Raw genomic sequence first — 26,123 nt, 5'->3', positions numbered from 1 at the left:
CAAAACCAACCCCACTGTGGAGCCACTGGTATAGATCAGTGGTTCTCAATCTTTAGCGAGCATGAGAATTATCTTGCAGGCTTTTTAAAATACATATTGCTGGGTCACCAAGTTCCCAATTCAGTAGATCTAGAGTAAGGCACAAGAATTTGTATTCCTAAGAAGTTCCCAGGTAACCTTGGTGCAACTGGTCCATATTCTGAGAACCACTGGGCTAGAATCGTTATTTTATTAGGGCAGGGATTCTTAGCCTTGGTTGTATATTAGAATCACCTGGAAACCTTTAACAACTCCAATGCACAGACAATTCTCAGACATATTAAATTAGAATCTCTGGGTATATACTTAAAAATAAATGACAAAATATAGAGGTATATGTGTGTGTATACATATATAGATAGATACATAGATTTTTAAATCAATCAGACCTCTCATAAAGATCTTGTATGTGGCCATAAAGAAAATTTTATCAGATTTTTTGAAACTAAAGCTATTTTTACTCATCATATTTTCTAATTATAACCAATAGCACTTGCAAATAAATACTAAAAAGATTTTTATAACTTAACAACTTGGAAAACACAGAAACTCTTGTAAATAATTCATGGGTCAAAGAGGAAATAGAAATCACACCCTATCTAGAATGTAATGAGGACAAGAACACTTCATAACAAATCCAGGATTCACAGGTAAACTTTGAAAAATTCAGGCCAGAAATCCCTTAATTATTAAAGAAGTAATGAAAACAAAACTCGAGTTGTCTGAAGAGATTAAACAGAGAACAAAATAAACCAACAGAAAATAAAGAGAAGGGATTCTATGACATATTATTAAGGTAAGTAAAGTGCAAGACTGTAAATGATACACATTTTGTGTACAATATAAATACATCTACAGCATATATGTGTGTATACATGCAGAAATATTCTCTGTATGAACATGGAGAAAGCTGCTGATTAATGAACACCACGCTAGTAATACTAATTACATAATAAAAGTTATGTAGGAGCTAAGCTTGAGAATTAAATGGACTCTAAGATACAAATAGCATGAATAATGTTTATGTAATATTCATATACCTTATGTATATATTATATACATATTTTTTATTACTTTTTCGTTATTAGTTGAATTTAACAATGACCTTTCATTTTTTATATACATAGAAATCTAATGATATTTTAACTCAGGGGGAAACTAATATTTAAAACACCAATATAATGTCAAAAGGAAAGCTGGATCCTCCTTCCTACCTGAAATATTTTTAGCTTTATCAGGTTGGCTTCCCGAATATTTGCCTCCTGAAGGGACTTCCTGCCTTTAATTATTTCTTTGTATTTTCTTAAGTGTTTCACTGGCAGTGCTGAAAATCTGATGACTTAACAATTCTTCGTTGCCAACTGGGGAAATCTTTCCTATTATACAGAGTCTCCCCCTATAAATACATGGCATGTTATTGGTTGTCTAATCAAGTATTCATAGGCGATTTCTGACTGAAAATTGGCCTCCCAATATCAAGATCCTAAATACAGTAAGCATCAGTCCATCATAAATGACACTAAGGACATTTAAACTTATTTAGAAATCGGTCCACCTGGACAGATACACCTGTTCTCTGAAGGGATCATCCCTTTTCCTTGCAAGGTGTCTCAAGTATCCAATCAAAATCCAGGAAAACAACTGTTTTAAAGACCCACAAATTTACCAAATGGTATTAGAGACCCTATTTAAACCCATACAACTAAATGATCATCATTAGCAAGTGCTCTTGTCAACAGGAAGACTCTCTAACAAATTGAGCAGACCCAGAGCAATAGCACCTTTGGAGGTCAGCATCCCAGGAGATTTCAGTGCAAACAGTGGCAATGACGTCAAAATTTAAGGGAAGGTCAACTGGGTATGAAACACAAGGTACTATGCAGCTCTCTGTTCACTCAAAGACTGTTTTCGCAATGAACCACAACAACGTTACCGCTAATAAGAAAAAGCTGTGTTAAGATAACTGGCCATTGATATCATTTGTAGCAGAATTTTTTTTTTTTCTAAAGAATCTTCCACTTCATAAATCAGAAAAACTCAAAGTCACTGTAATTTCACTGACTACATTTTTTTTTTTAAACACACACACCTAATAGCCATCAGTGTGTGCCTTATTCAACAATACTTTGAAAACTTCCAGGCTTCGGGCTGTAAGTTATGCCTACATAACACATTATCTCCCCATATAATATGCTTTATTAAGGAGCTCCTATTTCAGGCTGATCACATTAAATGGCCTGAAGAGGCCCTTCCAGGTTATTCTTTTAATAAATACAAATTCTTCCTATTATGTCATCAACTCCACTTCTCATAAGTATTATAATGTTGTCCACTGAAATAAAAGTAGTGAGCTACTTTTGCATTTTCGGTTTATAAAATACAATTTAAGTCTAATCTCAATTGTCGAACCACTTATTTTTCAATAAAAAGCAGGTATTTTGACAGCCGGGATAGATCATCTTCAGAATCTGAGGCCCAGAAAAAACGAGCATTAGCATAGTAATAAGAGCACTGTCCTTAGGAGCTTTTCAGAGACAGCTTGGCATCTATTGGTATATATTTATAAGAATTTTATAAGACACACAATTCCAATTAGTGGACTTTCACACAGAACCATAAAACATGATTAATAAAAGATTCAACACAGTCAAGAGAACCCTTCACCCTGGAGGAAGCTACTTTTTTTCACTTTGTGAGTGCTGCCACAGAGGACCTTCATTAGACAGCATCACAATTCTTAGCTCCCATCTATGACAAGGCACCGAGAAGGGGAAAAATCCCTCTCATACTTGACTGGGACTAGCTTTCTGAACATGTCACTTCTTTATATGAACTTACGCAAAGTCACTGAATTTCTCCATGCCTCATTGTTTTCACACACAAAACGAAGCTAATGGTCACTGGGTTACCGTGAGGAAGAAATGGAAGATATAACCCATGGAGACCTCTTGGAAGAGTTCTTACACAGCAAATGGGGCTCTGAGGGTGTGGAGGAAGAGGACGAGGAGGAGGATGGTACCACGTTCAATCTTTCCAAATACAGGGTTAAAGACTCAATACTGTTTGTTGAATTGAACTGACCATAGTATCATATACTTGTTTATACACAAAGGTATAGTAAGTCCTAAATTCTAAAATCGCTCAGTACACAAGAAAGAAATAAGGCCATAATTCAGACGAACTCCTTGCTAGATTCTTCTATCGTACAATCATGTGGTTCTAGCATTCCTTTTCAGCCATGATCTACATACTCCTTTTGCTTCCAGTAGTTCTATGTATCAAATAAAGTGATTCTTCATTTTGTATCTTTGGGGTCTCGAAATTCACATTCAAATCAATATGACTTTTTTTGGCATCTATTGCAGGACACTAGAGAAAACTCAAGTTCTGAAAAAAATATACACATTACATAGGTTAAAAGGATACTTTTTTTTTTCCCTAGCCACCTTCTCCCTCTTGCAAAGATCTACTTCTGAAGGCACCCTAACTTTGGCTCTCAGCACAGGACTGCCCCATGTCTCCAGGACTGTTGGGGTTGACAGCCCAGCCAGGACTTTCACTGCCACTATGAAAAGGAGTTGACCTGGCAAACTCTTCTGTAAATACTTTAGGTTGAATGGGCCGTGGTTTTTTTAATACTACTTAACTCTGAAAGCATATTAATGGACAATATGTAAGGAAATGTTCATGTCTATGTTCCAATAAAACTTTATTTAGAAAAACAGGCAGTGGGCTGGATTTAACCCACACACCACAGTGTGCAAACCCTGGTCTAAAAGATCCTGCCCACATTACTGGTAATTTTAATCTCAGAACCAGCTAGATGAAAGCTGAGGTCTGGAGTTTTTCATAACTGTATTAGTCAGGGTTCTTCAGAGAAAAAGAACCAATAGGATATAGACAACTCTTTTTTTAAAAAGAGATTTTTTTGGGGGGGCGCCTGGGTGGCTCAGTTGGTTAAGCGACTGCCTTCGGCTCAGGTCATGATCCTGGAGTCCCAGGATCGAGTCCCGCATCGGGCTCCCTGCTCGGCAGGGAGTCTGCTTCTCCCTCTGACCCTCCCCCCTCTCATGTGCTCTCTCTCATTCTCTCTCTCTCAAATAAATAAATAAAATCTTAAAAAATAAAAAAATAAAAAATAAATAAAAAGATTTTTTTTTTATTATTTGAAAGAGAGAGAGAGAGTGCGCACAAGTGTGGGGGTGTGGGCAGAGGGAAAGGGAGAAGCAGACTCCCTGCTGTGCAGGGAGCCCAACATGGGGCTCAATCCCAGGACCCTGGAATCATGACCTGAGCCGAAGGCAGACACCTAACTGACTGAGCCACCTAGGCACCCCGAGCATTTTCAATATCTACTTGTTTCTTTGCTTTTGTTATCCTCACTCCTAAAGTGGTATCACTCAGGAATTGTTAGTTTTCTATTATTGTGTAACAACTTACCACTGACTTATCAGTTGCAAACAATACCCATTTATCATCCTGTAGCCTGTATGTTAGAAGTCTGGATGTGGCAGACCTGGGTTTCCTGCTCAGGGTCTCACAGGCTGAAATCAAAATGTTGGTTGGGGCTGCGTTCTTGCCTGGAGCTCAGGGTATTCTCTTAAGCTCACTGGTGGTTGGTAGAAGTCATTTGCTTGCAGCCGTATGGGCCCTGTTTTCTTGCCAGCTATCAGGTGGGGACCTCTTTCAACAACTAAAGGTTGCCCTCAGATCCTGGACCCATGGTCCCCTCCATAGACCCTCTCACAACATGGCAACTTACTTCTTCAAGGCTGGCAGAAGAATCTTTTTCACACTTTGAATCTCTGACTTCAGCAGGCTCAGTCCCTTCCATTAATGGCTCACCTGGTTAGGTCAGGCCCACCGAGGAAAATCTCCCCTTTAACTCAAGGTCAGCAGACTGGGAAACTTAATTACATTTGCAACATCTTTCCAGCTTTGTTATATAATGTTACCTAATCGTGGGAGTAAAATCCACCATACTAATAGTCCCATCACACAAAAAAAGAAGGGAATTATACAGAGCTTATAGAGTAGGGGGCAGGAATCTTGGGGGCCACCTCAATTCAATCTTCTACTCTCTATTTGTCCTACTCCATCTAAACTTTCTTCCTTTTTTTTGAATTAAGTATTTTTTCATTATATTTCTGTTTCCCTCTTAATATTTTACATCCTTTTACTGTATTTTCCCTGATTACTATAAAGAATATAATATGTGCGCTTGGTTATTAAAATATGACTTAATTACTAATTTTACCACTTCTCAGACAACACAAGAACTGTCATTTAGTTCAACTTATTCTCCTCCTGACTCGTGTGCTATTATAATAAATTTTGTTCTCTACAGTTTTCTATAGTTTTTAAAACGAAGCTTTACAACTGCCATCATCATCATCATTTTACTTAACAGTCTTCACAAGTTTTCCTCATATTTGCCTTCCTTCTGCTCTTTTCTCCCCTTTCTGTATCTCCAAAATTATATCTGAGATAATTTTCTTCTACTTGAAGAACACCCTTTAATATTTCCTTTGCTGTAGGTCTGCTGGTAATAAACTCCCTTAGCTTTGCTTTAAAAAATTGTCATTTTAGGGGGCACCTGCGTGGCTCAGTCAGTTAAGCATCTGCCTTTGGCTCAGGTCATGATCCCAAGGTCCTGGGATTGAGCCCCACGCTGGGCTCCCTACTCAACAAGGAGTCTGCTTCTCCCTCTACCCCTCCCATCCCTGCTCATAATCTCTCTCAAATAAATAAAATCTTTAAAAAATTGTCATTTCAGTAGATAAAATGGTCATCAGGTTGGCAGTTATTTTCTTTAAGCACTTTGAAGATTATATCTCATGTCTCCTATTGTTTCTCAGACAAAGGGAGATGTAAATCTTACTGTTGTCACTTTTAAGGTACTATACCTTCTTTGCTATGTTTTTAAGTGTTTCATTTTGTGTTTACTTTTCAGTAGTTTTACTCTCATGATCTTAAGTATTCTTTCTATCCATCTTACTTAGGATTCAGTCCTTCTTAACTCTGTGACTTAATATATCTAGTCAGTTGTGCAGAATCCTTAAGCAGTTGTATTAAATATTGCCTGTGTCCTAGTGTATTTGCAAGCTTTCTTGTTGTTGCTCTCTCTCCTTCTCTCCTTCCCCTGCTGCTCACCTCCCTTCTTCATCTTTTTATTTGGGGACTCTAATTACATATATAATAGAACATTCATCATTCCCCACATATTTTCTTACTTTCTCTTCTATATTTCCCAATCTCTCTTTTTTAAAAAATTTTTATTTATTTGAAAGAGATAGAATGAGAGAGAAAGAGCATGAGAGGGGAGAGGGTCAGAGGGAGAAGCGGACTCCCTGTTGAGCAGGGAGCCCGATGTGGGACTCGATCCTGGGACTCCAGGATCATGACCTGAGCCGAAGGCAGTCACCCAACCAACTGAGCCGCCCAGGCACCCCTATATTTCCCACCCAATCTCTTAACCATCAGTATTTCAGTCTGAATTCTTCTGACCTAATCTCCAGTTCACTAATTCTCTTTTCAGCTACTTCTAAGCTGATGCTAAATTTACTGAGTTTCTAATATCAGTTATTTTAATCTTCAGTTTCAGTTTAGGAATGCCTACATGATCCCTTTTTATAGCTTTCAATTCTCTACCAAATTTCATCTTCTAACTCTTAGGTCATAATAATCATAAGTATTTTAAATTCTATTTGTGATAATTCTAATATCTGTGAATCCATGACCCAGGTGCCTTCTTCTATCTCCTTGGTCAACTCCTATCTTATATGCCTGTGTTGTATGACAAACAAATTGGCTGACCTATGTCCCTGGTTCCTGGGATGGAGACTCTAAACCCCACGTGAAAGAAGTGGCTTTGTTATTCAGGAGCGCCCTGGATCACAACTCAGTTAAGGCTAATGAGTTCATTCACGGCAGCCCTAGATAGCTTCAACATGGGGGTCTGCCATGCTGGAAAGACCAATGATGACTAGAAGGTTGGAAGTCTGATCCAGCCTGACCTCTGGGGAGTGAAAGGTGCTGGAGACTGAATTCAGCCATGCAGTTAAATATTTAATCAATCATTCCTACATAATAAAACTGCAATAAAAACACCGTGGAACCAAAGCCCAACTGAGTTCCCTGAAGGGTGGACACAGCGATTTAAGATATCCTGGTCCACAAGGAGAGGGCAGAGAAGCTCTGCATTCAGGCCCTCCCAGAACTCACCTATATATCTGTTCATCTGGGTGGTCTCATTTGTATGCTTTATAATAAAACTGGAATCATAATTATAGCACTGTCCTGAGTTCCTGAATCTAAAGAGATTGGGAGCACCCCCAGATTTGTAGCCAGTTGGTTAGAAGCACAGATAGACTAAGGATCCCACCCCCAAATTGTATCTAGAGTCTGAGATAAGGGCAGTTTTGTAGAGAACTAAGCCCTTAACTTGTACAGTCTGGCAACTTTGGGTAGTTCATGTCAGAATTTCACTGTCATATACCAATTGGGGTTGAAACAGAAGAGTTCATTTAATTTTAATGATCAGACATTGTATATATAAAATTATAGAGATCATTTGAGTTCTAGGTCTTATTTTCTCCCAAAAGATAGACCTTTTTGCTTCTGTCGGGTACAGTGGTCTAAGGTCACCAGCAATCTCACATCATCCTGATCTAAACAGCAACGAGTATTCTTTAAGGCCCAGTCTGAATACGTGTGAGGGCTGGTCTCTTTCCAGTTCACCACTGCTTCAAGGGGAGAGCTCTTGAAGTTATACCTATAGTTTGGAAAGTGCCTCTCCTCTGGGGGGTCCTGGATCAGCTTTGATCTGCTTCATTCTTCCAACAGCCCTGCTCCTCAGCCACTGCAACCCCCTAGAGAGAAAAGGCTGCTCCAAATGCTAAACTCAGTTCTCTGGTCTCCTTGGATTTGGGGACATTGACCCCACACATTTTCACTGCTTTTTCTGCTCTCCACTATCTTCTAACAGATTTTAGGGGGTGGTTTACCTTTTTTAGTTTTTCTCAGCGGGACACTGCTTTGAAATAACCTATCTACTATTATTACCAATATCACTTTTTAGAATTATCTCTAAGGGGTGCATGGGTGGCTCAGTTGGTTGGGCATCCGACTCTTGGTTCCGGCTCAGGTCATGAGCTCAGGGTCCTGAGATCATACCCCACTTTGGTCTCTGAGCCCAGCACAGAGTCTGCCTGTTCCTCTCCCTCCCCCTCTGCTCCTCCCCTCATTCTTTCTCTAAAAATAAAGAAATAACATCTTTAAAAATAAATAAATAAAATTATCTTTACAATATAATTATTTTCTACTTTGAGTCCACCAGGCTAGTGGGGAATTCAAGAACTAATTATTCTTGCTAGGGTACTGAAGTAACTCTAAACACTGGATAAGACCAGTTCGCTTGTTAGATCTCCTATGCACACGGTTTTCATCTATATGCTCCTTTCCTGGCTAAGGGCTGCTGCTTTCCATTCACTTGAGAGGCATAGGACATTCTGCTAAAGTAAAAAAACTTTACAGCCACTCGCCTCTGACTTTTTGCCATCTTCTAAGTTGAGATGAAATGGGGAGTAGAAAGCGATCAGGTAGTAGACAGTTGGTCATCCTAAAAATAGAACCCAGAAAAATGCTCCCTCTCGGCAAATGTTTTAGAAGTTGTTTTAAACCAACACCACAGAAATACAAAAGATTATAAGAACATATGAAAAACTATATGACAACAAATTGGACAACCCAGAAGAAATGGATAAATTCCTAGAAACATACAACCCTCCAAAACTGAATAAGGAAGAAATAGAAAATTTGAACATACCAAATACCCGTAACAAAACTGAATCAGTAATCAAAAAACTCTGAACCAATGAAAGTCTAAGACGAGACTGGCTTCACAGGTAAATTCTACCGAACATTTAAAGGAGAGCTGATACCTATTCTTCTCAAACTATTCCAAAAAAGAGAAGAACAAGGAAAGCTTCCAAATTCATTCTATAAGGCCAGCATTACCCTCCTACCAAAACAAGACAAAGACAGTACAAAGAAAAAAAAAAAAAAGAAAGAAAGAGAACTGCAGGCCAATATCCATGATGAACAGAGATGCAAAAATCCTCAACAGAATACTAGCAAATCACATCCAATAACAAGTTAAAAAATTCATTCATCATGATCAGGTGGGATTTATTCCAGGGATGCAAGGGTGGTTCAGTATTTATGAATCAATCAACATGATCCATCACATTAACAAGTGAAAGGGTAAAAACCATATGGTCACCTCAACTGATACAGAAAAAGCATATGACAAAGTACAACATCCATTCATGATAAAAACTCTCAACAAGGTAGGTAGAGGGATCATGCCTCAACATAATAAAAACCATATGTAAAAAACACACAGCTAACATCATCCTCAATGGTGAAAAACTAAGACCTTTTTCTCTAACATCAAGAACAAGGGGCGCCTGCGTGGTGGCTCAGTCAGTTAAGTGGCTGCCATCAGCTCAGGTCATGATCCCAGGGTCCTGGGATTGAGCCCCACATCAGGCTCCTTGCTCAGCGGAGAGCCTGCTTCTCCCTCTCCCCCTGCCTACCGCTCCCCCTGCTTGTGCTCTGTATCTCTCTCTGTGTCAAATAAATAAATAAAATCTTAAAAAAAAAAAAAAAAGAACAAGACAAGGATGCATACTCTTACCACTTTAATTCAACATAATTCAACTGGAAGCCCTAGGTGCAGCAATCAGTCAAGAAAAAGAAATAAAAGGTATCCAAATTGGTAAGAAAGAAGTAAAAATTACAGTATTTGCAGATGACATGATACTATATATAGAAAGTTCTAAAGATTCCATCAGGAAAACTACTAGAACTGATCAATGAATCCAGTAAAGTCATCCAGACACAAAGTTAATATACAGAAATCTCTGGCATTTCTATACACTAATAATGAAGTAGCAGAATGGGAAATTAAGAAAACAATACATTTATAATTATACCCAAAAGAATAAAATACCAAAGAGGTGAAAGATTTATATTCTGAAAACTATAAAACACTGATGAAAGAAAGTGAAGATAACATAAACAAATGGAAAGATATTCCATGCTCATGGACTGGGAGAACCAATATTGTTAAACTATCCATACTACCTAAAGCAATCTACAGATTCAACACAATCCCTATCAAAATACCAATAGCATTTTTCACAGAACTAGAACAAACAATCCCCAAATTTGTATGGAACCACAAAGACCCCACATAGCCAAAGCAATCTTGAAAAAAAATAAATCTGAAGGTATCACAATCCCGGATTTCAAATTATATTACAAAGCTGTAGTAATCAAAATAGTTCTGGCACAAAAACAAACACATAGATCAATGAAACAGAATAGAAACCATAGAAATGAACCCACAATTATATGATCACTTAATATTTGACAAAGCAGGAAAGAATGCCTAATGGGAAAAAGACAGTCTCTTCAACAAATGGTCTTAAGAATACTGGACAACAACATGCAAAAGAATGGAACTGAAACACTTCCTTACACCATACACAAAAATAAACTCAAAATGGAGTAAAGACATAAAAGTAGAACTGAAACCATAAAAATCCTACAAGAAAACATAGGCAGCAATTTCTATGACACCAACCATAGAAACATTTTTTCTAGATAGGTCTCCTGAGGCAAGGGAAACCAAAGCAAAGTTAAACTGTTTGGATTACATCAAAATTAAAACCGTTAGCATGGTGAAAGGAATCATCAACAAATGACAAGGCAGCCTTCTAAGTGGGAAAAGATATTTGCAAATGATATATCTGATGAGGGTTAATGTCTAAAATATATAAAGAACTTGTATAACTTAACACCAAAAAAACAATCTAATTTAAAAAAGAGGCAGAGGACCTGAATAGACATTTTTCCAAATATGACCTATGCATGGCCAACAGACACATAAAAAGAAGCTCAACATCACTAATCATCAGGGAGATGCAAATCAAATCCACAATAAGATATCACCTTACACCTGTCAGAACGGCTACAACCAAAAAAGGTTAAGAAATGACAAGTGTTGGCAAGGATTCAGAGAAAAAGTAACCCCCATGCACTGTTGGTGGGAATGCAAACTGGTGCAGCCACTGTGAAAAACAGTACGAAGGTTCCTCAAACAGTTAAAAATAAAATTATCATGTGATCCAGTAATTCCACTCCTGAGTATTTACCCAAAAAACTCCAAAACATAATTTGAAATTATATATGCACCCCTATGTTTATTGCAGAATTATTTATAATAACCAAGATATTGAAGCAGCCCAAGTGTCCATTGATAAATGAATGGATAAAGAAGATGTGATATATAAACATATATATATATATGTATATATATATACACACAAAGGAATATTACTCAGCCATAAAAGAAGAATGAAATCTTGCCATATGCAACAAAATGGATGGACCTACAGGATATAATGCTACATGTATTAATTCAGAGAATGACAAATACCATATGATTTCACCCATGTGTAGACTTTAAGAAACAATTGAACAAAGGAAAAAGAGACAAATCAACAACAACAACAAAAACCAGACTTTTTTTTTTTTTAAAGATTTTATTTATTTATCTGAGAGAGAGAATGGGAGACAGAGAGTATGAGAGGGGGAGGGTCAGAGGGAGAGGCAGACTCCCCGCTGAACAGGGAGCCCAATGTGGGACTCGATCCCAGGACTCCAGAATCATGACCTGAGCCGAAGGCAGTTGCTTAACCAACTGAGCCACCCAGGTGCCCCCAAAAACCAGACTCTTAAATCCAGAAAACAAATTGGTGGTTTCCAGAAGGGAGGTTGGTGAGGGGATGGGTGAAAAATAGTTTAAGATAACTATAGATTCACATGCAGTTGAAAGAAATAGTACAGAACGGTATTTTTGAACATTTTGTTCTTGAACCTTTGTTTAGTTTAACCTAATAATAATATTTGTAAAATATAGAATAGTCTTTCATCAAGGATATTGGCTTTGATACAATCCCCTGATCTTATTAGATATACCCAGTTTTGCTTATATTTGTGTGTGTGTGTGTATGCATTAAATTCTACACCATTTTGTCAATTATGTTAGTTCCTGAATCCTCATGGTGGGAAGGTCCTATACCACAAGGATTCCTCATATGCCCTTTTATAGTTACACCCACTTCCCTCTGTCCCCTGCTCCTACTTCCCTAACTTTGGACAACCATCTCTTCCATTTCTAATATTTTACCATTTCAAAAACGTTATAGAAATGGAATCATATAGTATGTACGATTCTGGGAATGACATTTTTCACTCAGCAAAACTGCGTAAAGATTCATCCAAGTTGCTGTATCAACAGGGCACTGCTTTTAGTTGCTGAGTAATATTCCATGCTACGGTGGTACCACGGATTGCTCAATCATCCACTAGTTGAAGGACAGCTGGGCTGATTCCAGTTTTTGGAGATTACAAAAAAGCTACTTTATGCTAAATACTTGTGTATAAGTGTTTGTGTTAACACAGTTTGCATTTCTGCCGGATGAACACCCAGGGATGCAATTGCTAGGTTATATGGTACTGTATGTTGAGTTTTTGAAGCAACTGCCAAAATGCTTTCCAGAGTAGCTGTACCACTTTTCAAGCAATTTATGAGTGATCCAGTTTCTCAGCATCCTCGCCAGCATTTGGCTATCAGTATTTTTGTGTGCCTTGGTCAATCTGTTTAGTGTGTATTGATCACTCCTTGCAGTCTTCCTTTACCACAATGACTAATGATGCTATGCATTTTCCTATGTGCTTACTCGCACTCTTCATGTCCTCTCTGTTCATGTCTTTTGTCCCTTTTCTAATTAGGTTGCCTTTTTTTAATTGTTGAGCTTTGAGAGTTCTTTATATATTTTTAGGTGCTAGTCCTTTGTAGGACATATGACCTACAAATATGTTCTGCCACTCTAGAACTTGTCTTTTCATTCTCTTCACGTGGATATTTACAGAAGTTTCTCATTTTAATGATGTCCAGTTGATCAATGTTTTCCTTTTATGAAGGTGTGCTTTTAATTTCAAGTTTTAAAACTCTATGATCTCAAAGACTTTTTTCCTATTTTTCTTCTGAAAGTTTTATAGTTTTATGTTTTACATTTCTGTCCATGATCCATGTGGAGTTAGTTTTTGTATAAAGTGTGAGGTTTGGGTCAAAGTTTTTTGGATTTTTTTGGTTTTGGTTTTGGGTTTTTTTTGCCTATGGGCATCCATTTGTTCCACCTGAATGTCTTTTAAGTTGAAAAATCCCTTCTTCTTTTTCTATCAGAGACAATCTGTCTCTCTCCCTTCTAAGACACTAGAGAGAACAACTTCCTTGAATTTAGTCTTTAGGGAACAACAGTCAGGAAGGGAAGTATCTCGTACAAAACTTAAGCTTTCTGTGAAGTCACAAACTTTCCCTTTGGGGGGAAAAAGCACACGTACTGCTAACTGCTTAAATGGGGGGAAAATAACAGGGAAAATTCGGTGAGAAAACCTACATTAACATCACAGAAATCCCAAAGGCACAATCTTCCATGTTGGTAAGTATGTGAATTTTCTAGGAATGTATAACATGCATCAGATTGTCAAAGATACCCACAACCACCCTGTTCTTTTTTTGAAAATCGCTGTTTTTCAAGGCTCAGCTTCCTGCTACAAGAATAGGGACTCTTCCCTGTCGAGTGATTTGAAGTCAAGGTGCTTCCAATACAGAAGGCTCTGAGCCAAGGATGTGGGACTCACAGGCTCCAAAGTAGTTTTCTATCACTCCGGTTGGTGTGCTGATTTAGTAAGATATATTTTCTTCCCCTCCTTGAAGTACAAGCAGATAACAATCTTTCGGGAGTCACCAAAATAATACAAGTGGGAGACCTCTGACCCTGCTGAGTGAGCCAGAGTGGTGGTCAATGCAGGCACCTCATTGCTCTCCTTTACCTACAGTAAAGTGCATGACATTTTTTTCTTCATTTATATCTTTTGCAAATACAAAAGAATAAGCATTTGTGTGTAGATTCCCATATCCATGTCACTGAATGATGCAATGAATAATGCAGTCCTGGCTGAAAAGTGAATAGATGATCAATAGAAGAGACTGATCACCAATAAAGATAATAAATGGTAGTTTGTGACAAGTGCCATTATTTGTATGGGGCAGTTAAAGATAGTCCTACCACCAACATGGCACCAACCAAATTAAGTTCAGCTGTGTTGATATATTACCAGACCCTAGATATTGAAGCTCCATCTACAAGTCCTCTGAAAAATAATTAGGTTCACAGGAAAATGACCCCCACACAATTTCTATTTACAGTTGATAGTGAATAGCAGATTCAAACCAATTAGTGGAAAGAAAAGCTTATATTATTAACTCGTATAGGCTAACAAACTTATTGCTTCAAAATCAAAGATCAACAAAGACTCCTGCCTTGCTAATCTTCTTCAAAGGGTAGAATGGTAAGAGATGTTTTCTACGATTTAATTTGTAAAAAGATTGTGATTGGCCTCTCTCAGATAACATTTGCTTCTTCCTGGGGCACCTGAGTGGCTCAGTCGTTAAGTGTCTGCCTTCGGCTCAGGTCACGGTCCCAGGGTCCTGGGATCGAGCCCCACAAAGGGCTCTCCACTCAGCAGGAAGCCTGCTTCTCCTCTCCCACTCCCCCTGCTTGTGTTCCTGCTGTTGCTATCTCTCTCTGTCAAATAAATAAATAAAATCTTTAAAAAAAAAAAATTTGCTTCTTCCTGAATGTTGCATGGAGATCTTACTAGATCGTGAGTTCCTTAAAGACAGGGGCTGGCTCTCATTCATTAAGCGCAGCACACATCAAAATGCCTACACCATACTAGTCCCTCAGTAAGTATTAAAGGAAAGGAGTTGAAGTGACTGAAAAGTAGGTCCAGGATTCAAAGGTTATTTCAGAGTGGAATTATAAGTGTTTGCATTTACACATTGGTCACAGTAGAATTTGTGCTTCTGCAACACTCTTCTCTGTGCCTCTGAGGGTGTTTGGCTGAGCAGCTGAGCTACGGGCAGGTGCTAAAGCAAACTGTCAGGAGTGTCTTCACAGCAACAGCGAAATCAAGAAGTATATGCCTACCCAGCACTGAAAGAAGCATTACGTATTCACTCAGGGGCTGAGTCTGTGATATTTCTATTCAAATTGCTGTACAAGAGAAAACAGGTATGTTTTGAGATGACACATCTGAATAACTGTAATTGAATCATTGTGGATTAAAAACAGTATCCTTCTACTCCAAATCATTATCATAAAGAATCATGTAAATAGGACTAGAGCAGAAAAACAGCAAAACAGATGTTGCTTTTACTTTTCACTCCAACCAGAATATAACCACAAAGGCATCTGGAAATTAAAAAGAAGAGGAAGCTTTTCTTTCTTTTCTTTTTTTCCTAAAAGATATTGCTTATACATCCACTGAATAAACGAAACATGGATAAGTAAAAAATGGTCTTAAATTTCATTGAGACGGGCACCTGGGTGGCTCAGTCGGTAAAGCTTCCGACTCTTGGTTTCGGCTCAGGTCATGGATCTCAAGGTCTTGGGATTGAGCCCTGTGTTGTGCTCCATGCTCAGTGGGGAGTCTACTTGTCCCTTTCCCTCTGCTCCTCCCCCTGCTCGCACTCTCTGTCTCTCAAATAAATAAATAAATCTTTAAAAAGCTTTTAAAAAAAATTTCATTGAGAAAATAACTGGAAGGTTTCTTTTTTTAATGTTGATGGTTTTTTTTTTTTTTAAAGATTTTATTTATTTATTTGACAGAGAGAGACATAGTGAGAGCAGGAACACAAGCAGGGGGAGTGGGAGAGGGAGAAGCAGGCTCCTGGCCAAGCAGGGAGCCCGATGCGGGACTCGATCCCAGGACCCTGGGATCATGACCTGAGCCGAAGGCAGATGCTTAACGACTGAGCCACCCAAGCGCCCCTTAATGTTGATGTTTTTATTCTATTGTTTCCTTTTCAATTCACTCAACTTAAAGAATATCCAAAATTTCAATTGGTTTTTTTTTTTTTTTTCATTTTTACTGAAATCCAATGGCCCAATTCCCGTGGATATTTTTTTAAGATTTTATTTATTTGAGAGAGAGAGCACACAAGCAGGGGGTAGGGGCAAAGGGAGAAGCCGCTCCCCGCTGAGCAGGGGGCCCGATGTGGGGCTAGATCCCAGGACCCTGGGATCCTGACCTGAGCTGAAGGCAGATGCTTAACCAACTGAGCCACCCAGAGCCACCCACCCACCCAGCCACCCAGACGCCTCCCACCCAGTGAATATTTTTAATCTTTGGCCTTCTAGGCCTATGTTTTTTTAAAACAGTGCATTCCAGCCCAGTCCTTCCTTGAGAGAGTGGCTGCAGACCAAGTCAGGCTGCTTAATGAGGGCAGGCTGAAATAAAGTGCTGTGCTCTCTGCAATCAGCAGGGAGTTTAAGTTTGGGGAAAAGAGTGAACCTTTCTCAAGGAGAAGAGGCACAGAATAGAAAATAGCTCTTGAAATGTACTTATTCTTCCATCAAAACTGCTGAGCAAAGCCATGCTGCTCCCAGACCCAGGCTGAACCTTACACACAGGCCATGAAAGGCAAGGGGGTGGAAGAGAAGCCCTCCTATGATAACTTTATCTCCTTGATCATTCAGCAGCACAGAAGGCAGTTTTATAAGCTTCCTCCTAGGTGGTGATTGAGGGCATACAAATCCTGCAAGGATATTAGTCATCCAATTGTGTACACAGACATAAACCATGCATCTCTTTCTAAGCCAGACTGAGAGACATTTAATTCGTGGTATCAAACCCATATCATGCCTTATCAATTATTTACAACTTAAAGCTCATTAAATCATCATAATATCATACAAGGGGCAAGGAGGCAAAAAATACTGTCATGCATACATATGGCACAGCTTCTGCCTGCTGAGTCACATTCTGGAAAGCAAATGTAGCATTTATTTCCAGATACTGTCAGAAACAATAATTTAATTGTCCTGCATTTGAAAGTAGCAAGACAGAGCAAGTATACGCCAATAGTAATGCCTGATAAGACAGAAACACAACAACCTCTCTCTGCTGATCACTCCTCTTCCCTCTCCCCTCTCTCCCTCCCTCAAACACACACACAAACATGGACCTTTTTCATTCCTTTGTCTCCTTTATTTTTTTCCAAAGTGCTCATCATCACCTTGTAGATTACCTGTGGGCGCACATGTATGTGTGTGCATTTATAAATAAGAGCATTTATGTTTTTGTTTTCCCATATCCCCACTAGAATGCAAACTCCTTGAGAAAGGAAACATTGTATCTTTTTATATCCTACTATAACCCCAGCACCCAGAACATGATGGCCATCCCACAAATTGTTACTGAATGAATAAAACTACCCATGAACTATGTAGCATAATCTGTTTTAACATACAAATGATGCTTTTTGGGGGGCGCATGGGTGGCTCAGTCAGTTAAGCATCCAACTTGATTTTGGCTCAGGTCATGATCTCAGAGTCATGAGATCAAGATTGGCGCTGGGCTCCATGCTCAGCAGGGAGTCTGCTTGAAATTCTCTCCGCCCCTCTCCCAGTTTGCTCGCTCTCTTTCTAAAATAAATAAAATCTTAAAAAAACATACAAATGATGCTTTTCAAAAAATATTCCCCTAATACTGGTGTCCAAGACAGAGACCAAATAGTAATTCCCAGTAATATTCCCCTAATTTATCCATTTTAAAATTCACTAACTTAAATTACTAGAACTCATACAGCAATTCAGTAATGTGGCAGGATACAAAATCAATGCACAGAAAATCAGTTGCTTTCCTATACACAAACAATGTGACTGTAGAAAGAGAAATTAGGGAATTGATTCCATTTACAATAGCACCAAAAACCATAAGATACCTCGGAATAAACCTAACAAAAGAGGTAAAGGATCTACACTGTAGAAACTACAGAACACATATGAAAGAAACTGAAGAAGACACAAAAAGATGGAAAAACATTCCATGCTCATGGAGCAGAAGAATAAACATTGTTAAAATGTCTATGCTGTAATCTATACTTTCAACACCATCCTGATCAAAATACCAATGGAATTTTTCAAAGTGCTGGAACAAACAATCCTAAAATTTGTATGGAAACAGAAAAGACCCCGAATCGCCAAGGGTATGTTGGAAAAAAAAAAAAAAAGCTGGGTGCATCATATTGCCTGACTTCATGCTATATTACAAAGCTGTGATCACCAAGACAGCATGGTATTGGCACAGAAACAGACACACAGACCAATGGAACAGAATAGAGTCTCCAGAAATGGACCCTCAACTCTATGGTCAACTAATCTTTGACAAATCAGGAAAAAATAGCCAATGGAAAAAAGACAGTCTCTTCAATAAGTGGTTCTGGGAACACTGGACAGCTACATGTAGAAGAATGAAACTGGACCATTTTCTTATACCATATACAAAGATAAACTCTAAATGGATGAAAGACCTCAATGTGAGACAGGAATCCATCAAAATCCTAGAGGAGAACAGAGGCAGTAACCTTTTCGATATTGGCCACAGCAACTTCTTTCAAAACACGTCTCCAAAGGCAAGGGAAACAAAAGCGAAAATGAACTTTTGGGACTTCATCAAGATAAAAAGCTTCTGCCAGCAAAAGAAACAGTCAACAAAACAGAGGCACCCACAGAATGGGAGAAGATATTTGCAAATGACACTACAGATAAAGGGCTGCTATCCAAGATCTATAAAGAACTTCTCAAACTCAACAACCAAAAAACAAATAATCCAGTCAAAAAATGGGCAGAAGACATGAACAGACACTTCTCCAAAGAAGACATACAAATGGCTAACAGACACATGAAAAAATGTTCATCATCATTAGCCACCAAGGAAATTCAAATCAAAACCACACTGAGATACCACCTTACACCAGTTAGAATGGCCAAAATGGACAGGGAAAGAAACAACAAATGTTGGAGAGGTTGTGGAGAAAGGGGAACCCTCTTACACTGTTGATGGGAATGCAAGCTGGTGCAGCCACTCTGGAAAACAGTATGGAGGTTCCTCAAAAAGTTGAAAATAGAGCTACCATATGATCCAGCAATTGCACTCCTGGGTATTTACCCCAAAGATAACAGATGTAGTGAAAAGAAGGGCCACATGCATACCAATGTTCATAGCAGTAATGTCCACAATAGCCAAACTGTGGAAGGAGACAAGATGCCCTTCAACAGACAAATGGATAAAGAAGATGTGGTCCATATATACAGTGGAATATTACTCAGCCATCAGAAAGGATGAATACTCAACATTTGCATCAACATGGATGAAACTGGAGGAGACTACGCTAAGTGAAATAAGTCAAGCAGAGAAAGTCAATTATCATATGGTTTCACTTATTTGTGGAACATAAGGAATAGCACAGAGGATATTAGGAGAAGGAAGGGAAAAATGAAGGGGGGGAAATCAGAGCAGGAGACTAACCATGAGAGACTATGGACTCTGGGAATCAAACTGTGGGTTTTAGAGGGGAGGGCGGTAGGGGAATTGGTATTAAGGAGGGCACGTACCGCATGGAGCACTGGGTGTTACATGCAAACAATGAATCACGGAACACTACATCAAAAACTAATGATGTACTGTATGGTGACTAACATAATAAAAAAATTATGAAAAAAATAAAAATAAAATACACTAATTTAAAAGTACGGCATACTTAATTCAGATAGTGCATATTTAATGCAAAAGTAAGTGTGTGTGCACATAAAGGAAATGCCTTTGTTCATATTTTATTACGCTTCACATAAAAATGGACAGAAGTAATAAGATGCAATCCAGAGACAGAATCTAGGGCAGAAAATACTCCCTATATAAAATAATTTCATGCTCCAAATGAAAATTGGTAATCAAATTTCCAGCCTCCAGAATGAAAGCTTATTTTTAAGTCAATAATTAAAACACTATGTTGCATCTGACAAATCCCTGTTTCTCTTTAATGTATTCTCACTATCTGAAGAGCTTGAGTAAGAACTAAGAAATTACAATTTAAGCTAATGCTCAAAGTATCTCTCCCTTTTACCCAAATGCTCACAACCCCTATAGATTATATGTTTACTGTTATTAAGACAAGCTGTATACTGTAAGTGATTTTATAAAGCCACCGCTCTTCCTGGACAAAAAAATCTCAAGAAATTTAAAATAAATCTATAGTGCTGCTGAATTTCACAAGAAATGTCAGAATGCAATCCAGAAATGTAAGAAGAGTGGAGAAAGCAAGAAGAGTGGAGAAAATTGTAAAATTTATTTAACTTGGTTGGGCTTCATTCGCCCACTCAATTCCACTTAATTGAATGGGACACTGTATGCTCTTCATTCTAAGAGTTTTTATTAATCCCCTCATGAGAATGTATAAGTAATCACTTCCATGTACAAATTTAAATGTGAAGAGGAAATTAAAGATAACTCCGTTGGTCTCTAGAGTTATGGAACCCAGCCCCGAACTCATTTTCAAATGCTACGATTACAGTCATGTCAGTGGAATGAGGCATGGACGGATTGACCAAGCCAGTCAGGAACAGAGCATTTAGGACCAAAATGTTCCTAACTTACTCGGAAGTAACAGTTACTTCTGGCCATCTCCCCATTTCCACTGCTTCCTATAACAAATCTGGTTTGACCTTAGTTCTTTGAGTTTTAATAATAGGACACAATTAATGAGCATAAGCAGATCAAAAGGACAGCAAAGGGCTGTGAGGTAAAAGAAATGTTTGGTATTTCCCTGGAACTTCTCCAGCTTTCAAGTCGCTGTCCAAAGGTCAAATTATTTTCACTTTTTTTTTTAATGAATCAAGATATATACAATCCTAGGTTATCATGCTGTTTTTCTTCCCCGATATGGATTCATATCAATTATAGAACTTCTGCCTTCAGGCTGAGCTGCCCTTTGCTTTTTTTTTTGCCCTTTCCCCGAGTCACCTAAGGCACCGAAATGACTCCAGATAAGAGCAGACAGAGATATGGTGATTAACGTAACATAATAAAATTAAAAAAAAAAAAAAGCAGACAGAGATAAAGAAATTTCTACACCATGATATTAACAAGACTTGAAATAACAGTGCGCTTGGTGAATGTGTAATTGAAGAAATTATTTTTATCATTTCATGCAAATCAATGCCCAATCTCACCATTTAATTTAATGAAGGCAAATGTAACTCTCCTTTCGGAAACAACACCCCCTGGGCTCCTGCTGCATATTTCTGACTCATTTTCTCCCTTGAGTCATGATCTGACATCTATTTAAATCTAATTTCACCCGTGTAAACATGCTGTATGAAGGGCACAAATGGAGGTGTTCTTGCTGACATCATTCCCTAGAAAGAGCTGTGATGCGAACTGCATACTGAGATTAATTTGATACAGAAATTAACAACATTAAATCAAGAATGGTATGAGAAAGGACAGACTTTAACCTGTGTGCAATGGAAAAGTGGGTCCAGAACAATAGGAAAATACCTTTGAAATGGCCCCTAGTCTTCTCTGCAGTAATAACCAACTACCTACAGAATCAGGAGAAAAATCCACTCTATAAGGAAATCACCTACTGAACATACAGGTTCTCTAATGTCCAGGAGATATGCAAAACGGTACTCATTGCCAGGGACATTAGCTGAGGAAATCCGGGGTCTATTAGACACTGAATATGCTCATTTAAGAAAGAAAACATTCAACTGTTACAACAAAAACTATGCTCATCCATTCCTGGTTTCCGAACCTTAGCAAGAATCAGGAGCCCTTCCTCACCCCACCCCTAATCCATTCAATTCAAAGAAAAGAGGATTTTGTTTGCTAGAGTTTCGACTCTCTTCCTCCAAAGTCAATGCTCTATTAAGCTTTCATGCACATGCCTGGGGTCCCTCAAATTTTTCCCTATCTGACTAAATGCTGCTCTTCTGCCTAAATAATAATGCCATTGACAACAAATCTGCTGATCTCTTAATATGCATCGAGTATTCTACCTACCTTTTCTTCCTGAATCTTCACAACAATCCCACAGAGCAGCAGCTAATGTTTAAGCTGCATTTTACAGAGGAGCAAAGCAATCGTTCAAGAAATTCAGTCACCGCACGAGTCCGACAACTAGGAAGTGGCAGAGCGGAGGCCCAAACCCAGGGCTGTCTAGCTCCAGAGACCATTTCTTTAACTACAACTCTCTCAACTGTCTGTAGGAAGAACAGAAAGTCTCGAAGAGGGGTGCCTGGGTGGCTTAGTGGTTAAGCGTCTGCTTTCAGCTTAGGTCATGATCCTGGGGTCCTGGGATTGAGCCCTGTGTTGGGCTCTCTGCTCAGAGGGGAGCCTGCTTCTCCCTTTGCCACTCCCCCTGCTTATGCTCTGTCTGTCTCTCTCTCTCTAATAAATAAATATACTCTTTTATTAAAAAGTCCCTAAGAATCATTTAAGGGTTTCATTTAACAAACAAATCAAGGAATAAAGACCCCAAAGACTACAACACAACCTCTTTTTGCTCCTATGTCTATATAAACATAACACAGCATTTAACACATCTGTCCCCCAAACCTCCTTTCGCTTCCATGACTAACTTTTCTGGTTCTCCACTCAACCATCATGCCGATGCTTCTTTTCCCATTCACATCCCAAATGTCAACATTCTCTGGGATTCCACCCTTGGCCTCCTCTCTCATTAGTCTAATTCAAGGTTTTACAGAGTTTTTAAAGCAATGCCCAAACTGACAAACATATCCCCCTAATCCCAGCTCTGCCCTCCCTACCTAGGACTCCCATTCCTTCAACGATCCCCTGGGGGCTTGGGATTTACATCCAAGCCAAGCTTTGCCTACGTAAATGACTCAAAAATTCTAATTTCCTGCAGGATGTCCCACAGACCCCCTGTACTCACCACTGTCCAAACTTTAACTCAATCCTTAGTATGAAATATCCATGTCTCATACGATCCTTAGCACCATCTCTCTTCACTCGAGTCAGAAATATCAGGACACCCTGGATCAGATACATCCCCTCATAGTCCACGTAGTTCATCCCTAAACCAGTCAATGTGACCTAAAATGTCTCTGGTCCAGGTAGACTTCTCCATTCTGATGGCCACTCTCCAGGTCAAGTTTCTCCCTTCCTCTCACATGAATGCCTAAAAACAGGCCTGTCCTCATTGGTTTCCCTGATCTGGACTCTCCTCATCTTTGACCCAAGCTCCTCCTGCCCATCAGACGTATCTATTTCTTTACAAGAGACCTGACCACTTCACCCCCATGCCACCCTCCTTCCTAACTACTTCAGAGTAAAAGCCAGCCTATGGGAATGGCACCAAGGATCCTTCAAAAGCTGACCACACTGGTCTCTCTTGTCTAGTTTCCACCTCTGATTCCATCCTCCCCTGGTCACTGTGGGAAAACTGTCATCCCCTTGAGTCTTATCTTTATCCTTCTGATTGGAATTAATTCCTCAAACCAACTGCCTTTTGAATCCCCCCTCGTCTTTTATACAAACCCTATCAACACCACCAACATCTTCTTCCTAACCTAGCATAAGCAGCATTTTTTGTTGACAGAATTTTCCAGGATCTGTGTTTCACCCTTCATTACAAGCCAGGTCCTGCCTGGTCAGAGAGGCACGACTAACACCCACTTCTCCAAGGGACTTTTCCCAAGATTAAACAGCTAGTTAATTGAGTATTAACTTTCTGAATGTTCTCCAAGTTACAAAAATAAATATGTATAATAGTTACCTCTCTATATATGTTAATATCGTGAGCAATGTCCATTAAAAGAATTAAAAACCTGTAATAAACCATCCAGACAATGCCTTCTCTCGCAGTAATCTCTTACTTGTGTGTTCAACTCACTATTCACCCATTAATTCATCAAAGCAGAACATTCAAATCATCCTAAATATCTTATGACTTTGCACTATTTGTGCACTTTTCCCAGTGATTCAGAGGACTTCAGTCTCCACCCAATGCCAACAAATATTAATGTGAGAGAGGTAATATAATCAAAATTAATGAACATTTAAGGAAGTTTTAAGTAGTTTAACGTGTTCACTCCTTCCACTCTGTATGTTTTAATCAATAGTTCTGACCTTGTTTTATTTTTACAAAAATTTCCAGCAATTCTATCAAGAGGTAATAAAAACAGAACACAAGAGAAAATTTCTAAAGAGGCCAACACATGGATCCCTTCAGTGGACAGAGGAGTGTTAGTGGCCCACTTTCTATTATGCGAACGGCCTGAACAGACATATCCTTAATTTCAACAATTATATCAAGGCAAGGAAATGCAAGGCTCAAGGTGCGGGGCTTGGTACCAACCTCCTCTGCTCTTCCCCGTGTTCTCCCGAAGGGACAGTGAGGCATTCATCCATGTGTCCATGCAGCAACCTGAGGACGTCACCACCAATTAGATATCCTGTAAGGATTGAAATTCAGTCACATTCGAACGGTCATGGTCAGATGCTGATAACCGGACAGATCATCTGGTCTGATCTTCTCTTTTCATAGACAGAGAAACAAACGTTTAGTGAGGCTTCAGTACCTGGCCAAAATCATAGAGATGAATGGTGTCACCTGCCTGCCACCTCTGAGCTCAAGTTTCCCAAGTCCCACAGGTAGTGATGTCCCCACTAGAAAACACGACCTCAAACCCCATAAAATCCTCCCTTTAACATACAAACATGGATAGGTTCAGATTTGAACCTGTATAAGTGAGAATAATCAGAACATAAATGCAGACATTTCCTGAGAAATCCTGATGCATGAACACTGTGATCTGGCTCTAAATCACCCAACCACGGAAGATGAGAAACCTCGATGTTAGCCTAACTGAGCAACACCCTGAAGCCAAAACATTGGAGCAAATAACATCTAGAAAGCTCGCCTATAAACCACACACAAATAAGCAAAAGCTACAGTAGCATAAGAATAAAAATTAAAAAAAGATCAATCTTCACACAAAATTCAATTTCAAGTAGCGATTTGAACAAGATTCTTAAATGTCACGTATCTGCATTCCAGAATACTCTGACACAAAATGCTCTAATTACCAATCTGCTCATTATCACAATTCCAGAGATGGCTGTCAACTGTGCATCTAGGACGAGCCCTCTCCTGGAAGTGGAGTTTTTACCTTGGGCGGCTTCGCTTCCTGAGCTGATGGGGGCCACGCTCCAGAGAGTCTGCTGGAAGGCAGCATCCACATGTAAGCTGCTGTTGCCGTAAGACAGGTGCTGTGGGAGAGGTAAAAGGAGGCATCTCTTCAGGTGCTTCGAAAGTCTCACTACTTAAGCGCTCCTGGCAGTTAGAACTTAACGCTGCAGATTTGGAAATGTCCACTGAGAACATCTGTTCCAGTCCTGTCACTAAGTCATCAAGAGACTAGCAGAAGGAAAATGAGAGTTTCTGTCTGTATTTTTCAGCTTCATTCTAAGCCACTCATGAGAAAACACACAAACAAGACTACAAAAATAAATACATGTGTTAAAACAGACTGCTTTGTTTTAAGGTTTATTGAGGGACAAAACTGTTTAGATAGTGGGCACTTACCATTAAAATTGTAATTAAGTGTTCTACATATCATACTGCAACAGTTTTTTTGACAGTGAGGTAAGTAAAATCTACTTGGTTTTTATAGGGTCCTCTGGGAACTTTCTCTGCAATATGATATAATAGCCATTAGGTGGCAATGTTTCCTAATACGCATCTAAAACTGGGGCAAAAAAACTCCAAGATTCAGATACTGCAAATTTCAGATTTTCCTTCTCAAAAATAGAAATGTACTAAAATAATATATTTCCTATCTTTGAGCACCATCATATATGAGTAATCAAATGATTAGTAAAGAAAAACAAAATTATGAGCACAGCCAAATGCGTTGCTCATTTGACTAATCACTACTTGGCTGCCTCTAGAATTTCAAATAGACATAGAACAACCACTTTTTCCTTAGATTCATCTCCATAAACATCACCAATATTCCTGTAATGTTTCTGCAACACTTCTCCAAAACTGAGGACGGTCTAAGCTTTTAAAG

At 38.9% G+C, this 26,123-nt stretch overlaps 1 protein-coding gene across 1 annotated transcript in view; it reads right to left on the bottom strand.

The window, feature by feature from the left end:
- The window catches only part of RYR2 (ryanodine receptor 2), a 725,313-nt gene that overhangs the window by 380,165 nt on the left and 319,025 nt on the right, over window positions 1–26,123 (bottom strand). The window contains exons 8-9 of the mRNA XM_035008528.1: window positions 25,221–25,320; window positions 24,407–24,503 (exon numbers count right to left, since the gene is read on the bottom strand). Of these exons, the coding sequence (XP_034864419.1) occupies window positions 24,407–24,503; window positions 25,221–25,320 (197 nt within the window). The remainder of the gene's footprint in view (window positions 1–24,406; window positions 24,504–25,220; window positions 25,321–26,123) is intronic.

The sequence above is a fragment of the Mirounga leonina genome, unplaced genomic scaffold, assembly GCF_011800145.1.
Source record: "Mirounga leonina isolate KUSES-001 unplaced genomic scaffold, KU_Mleo_1.0 Mir_152, whole genome shotgun sequence".
Taxonomy (NCBI): domain Eukaryota; kingdom Metazoa; phylum Chordata; class Mammalia; order Carnivora; family Phocidae; genus Mirounga; species Mirounga leonina.
Note: the sequence above shows the minus strand (reverse complement) of the source record. Positions and strands in the feature narration are given on the sequence as shown.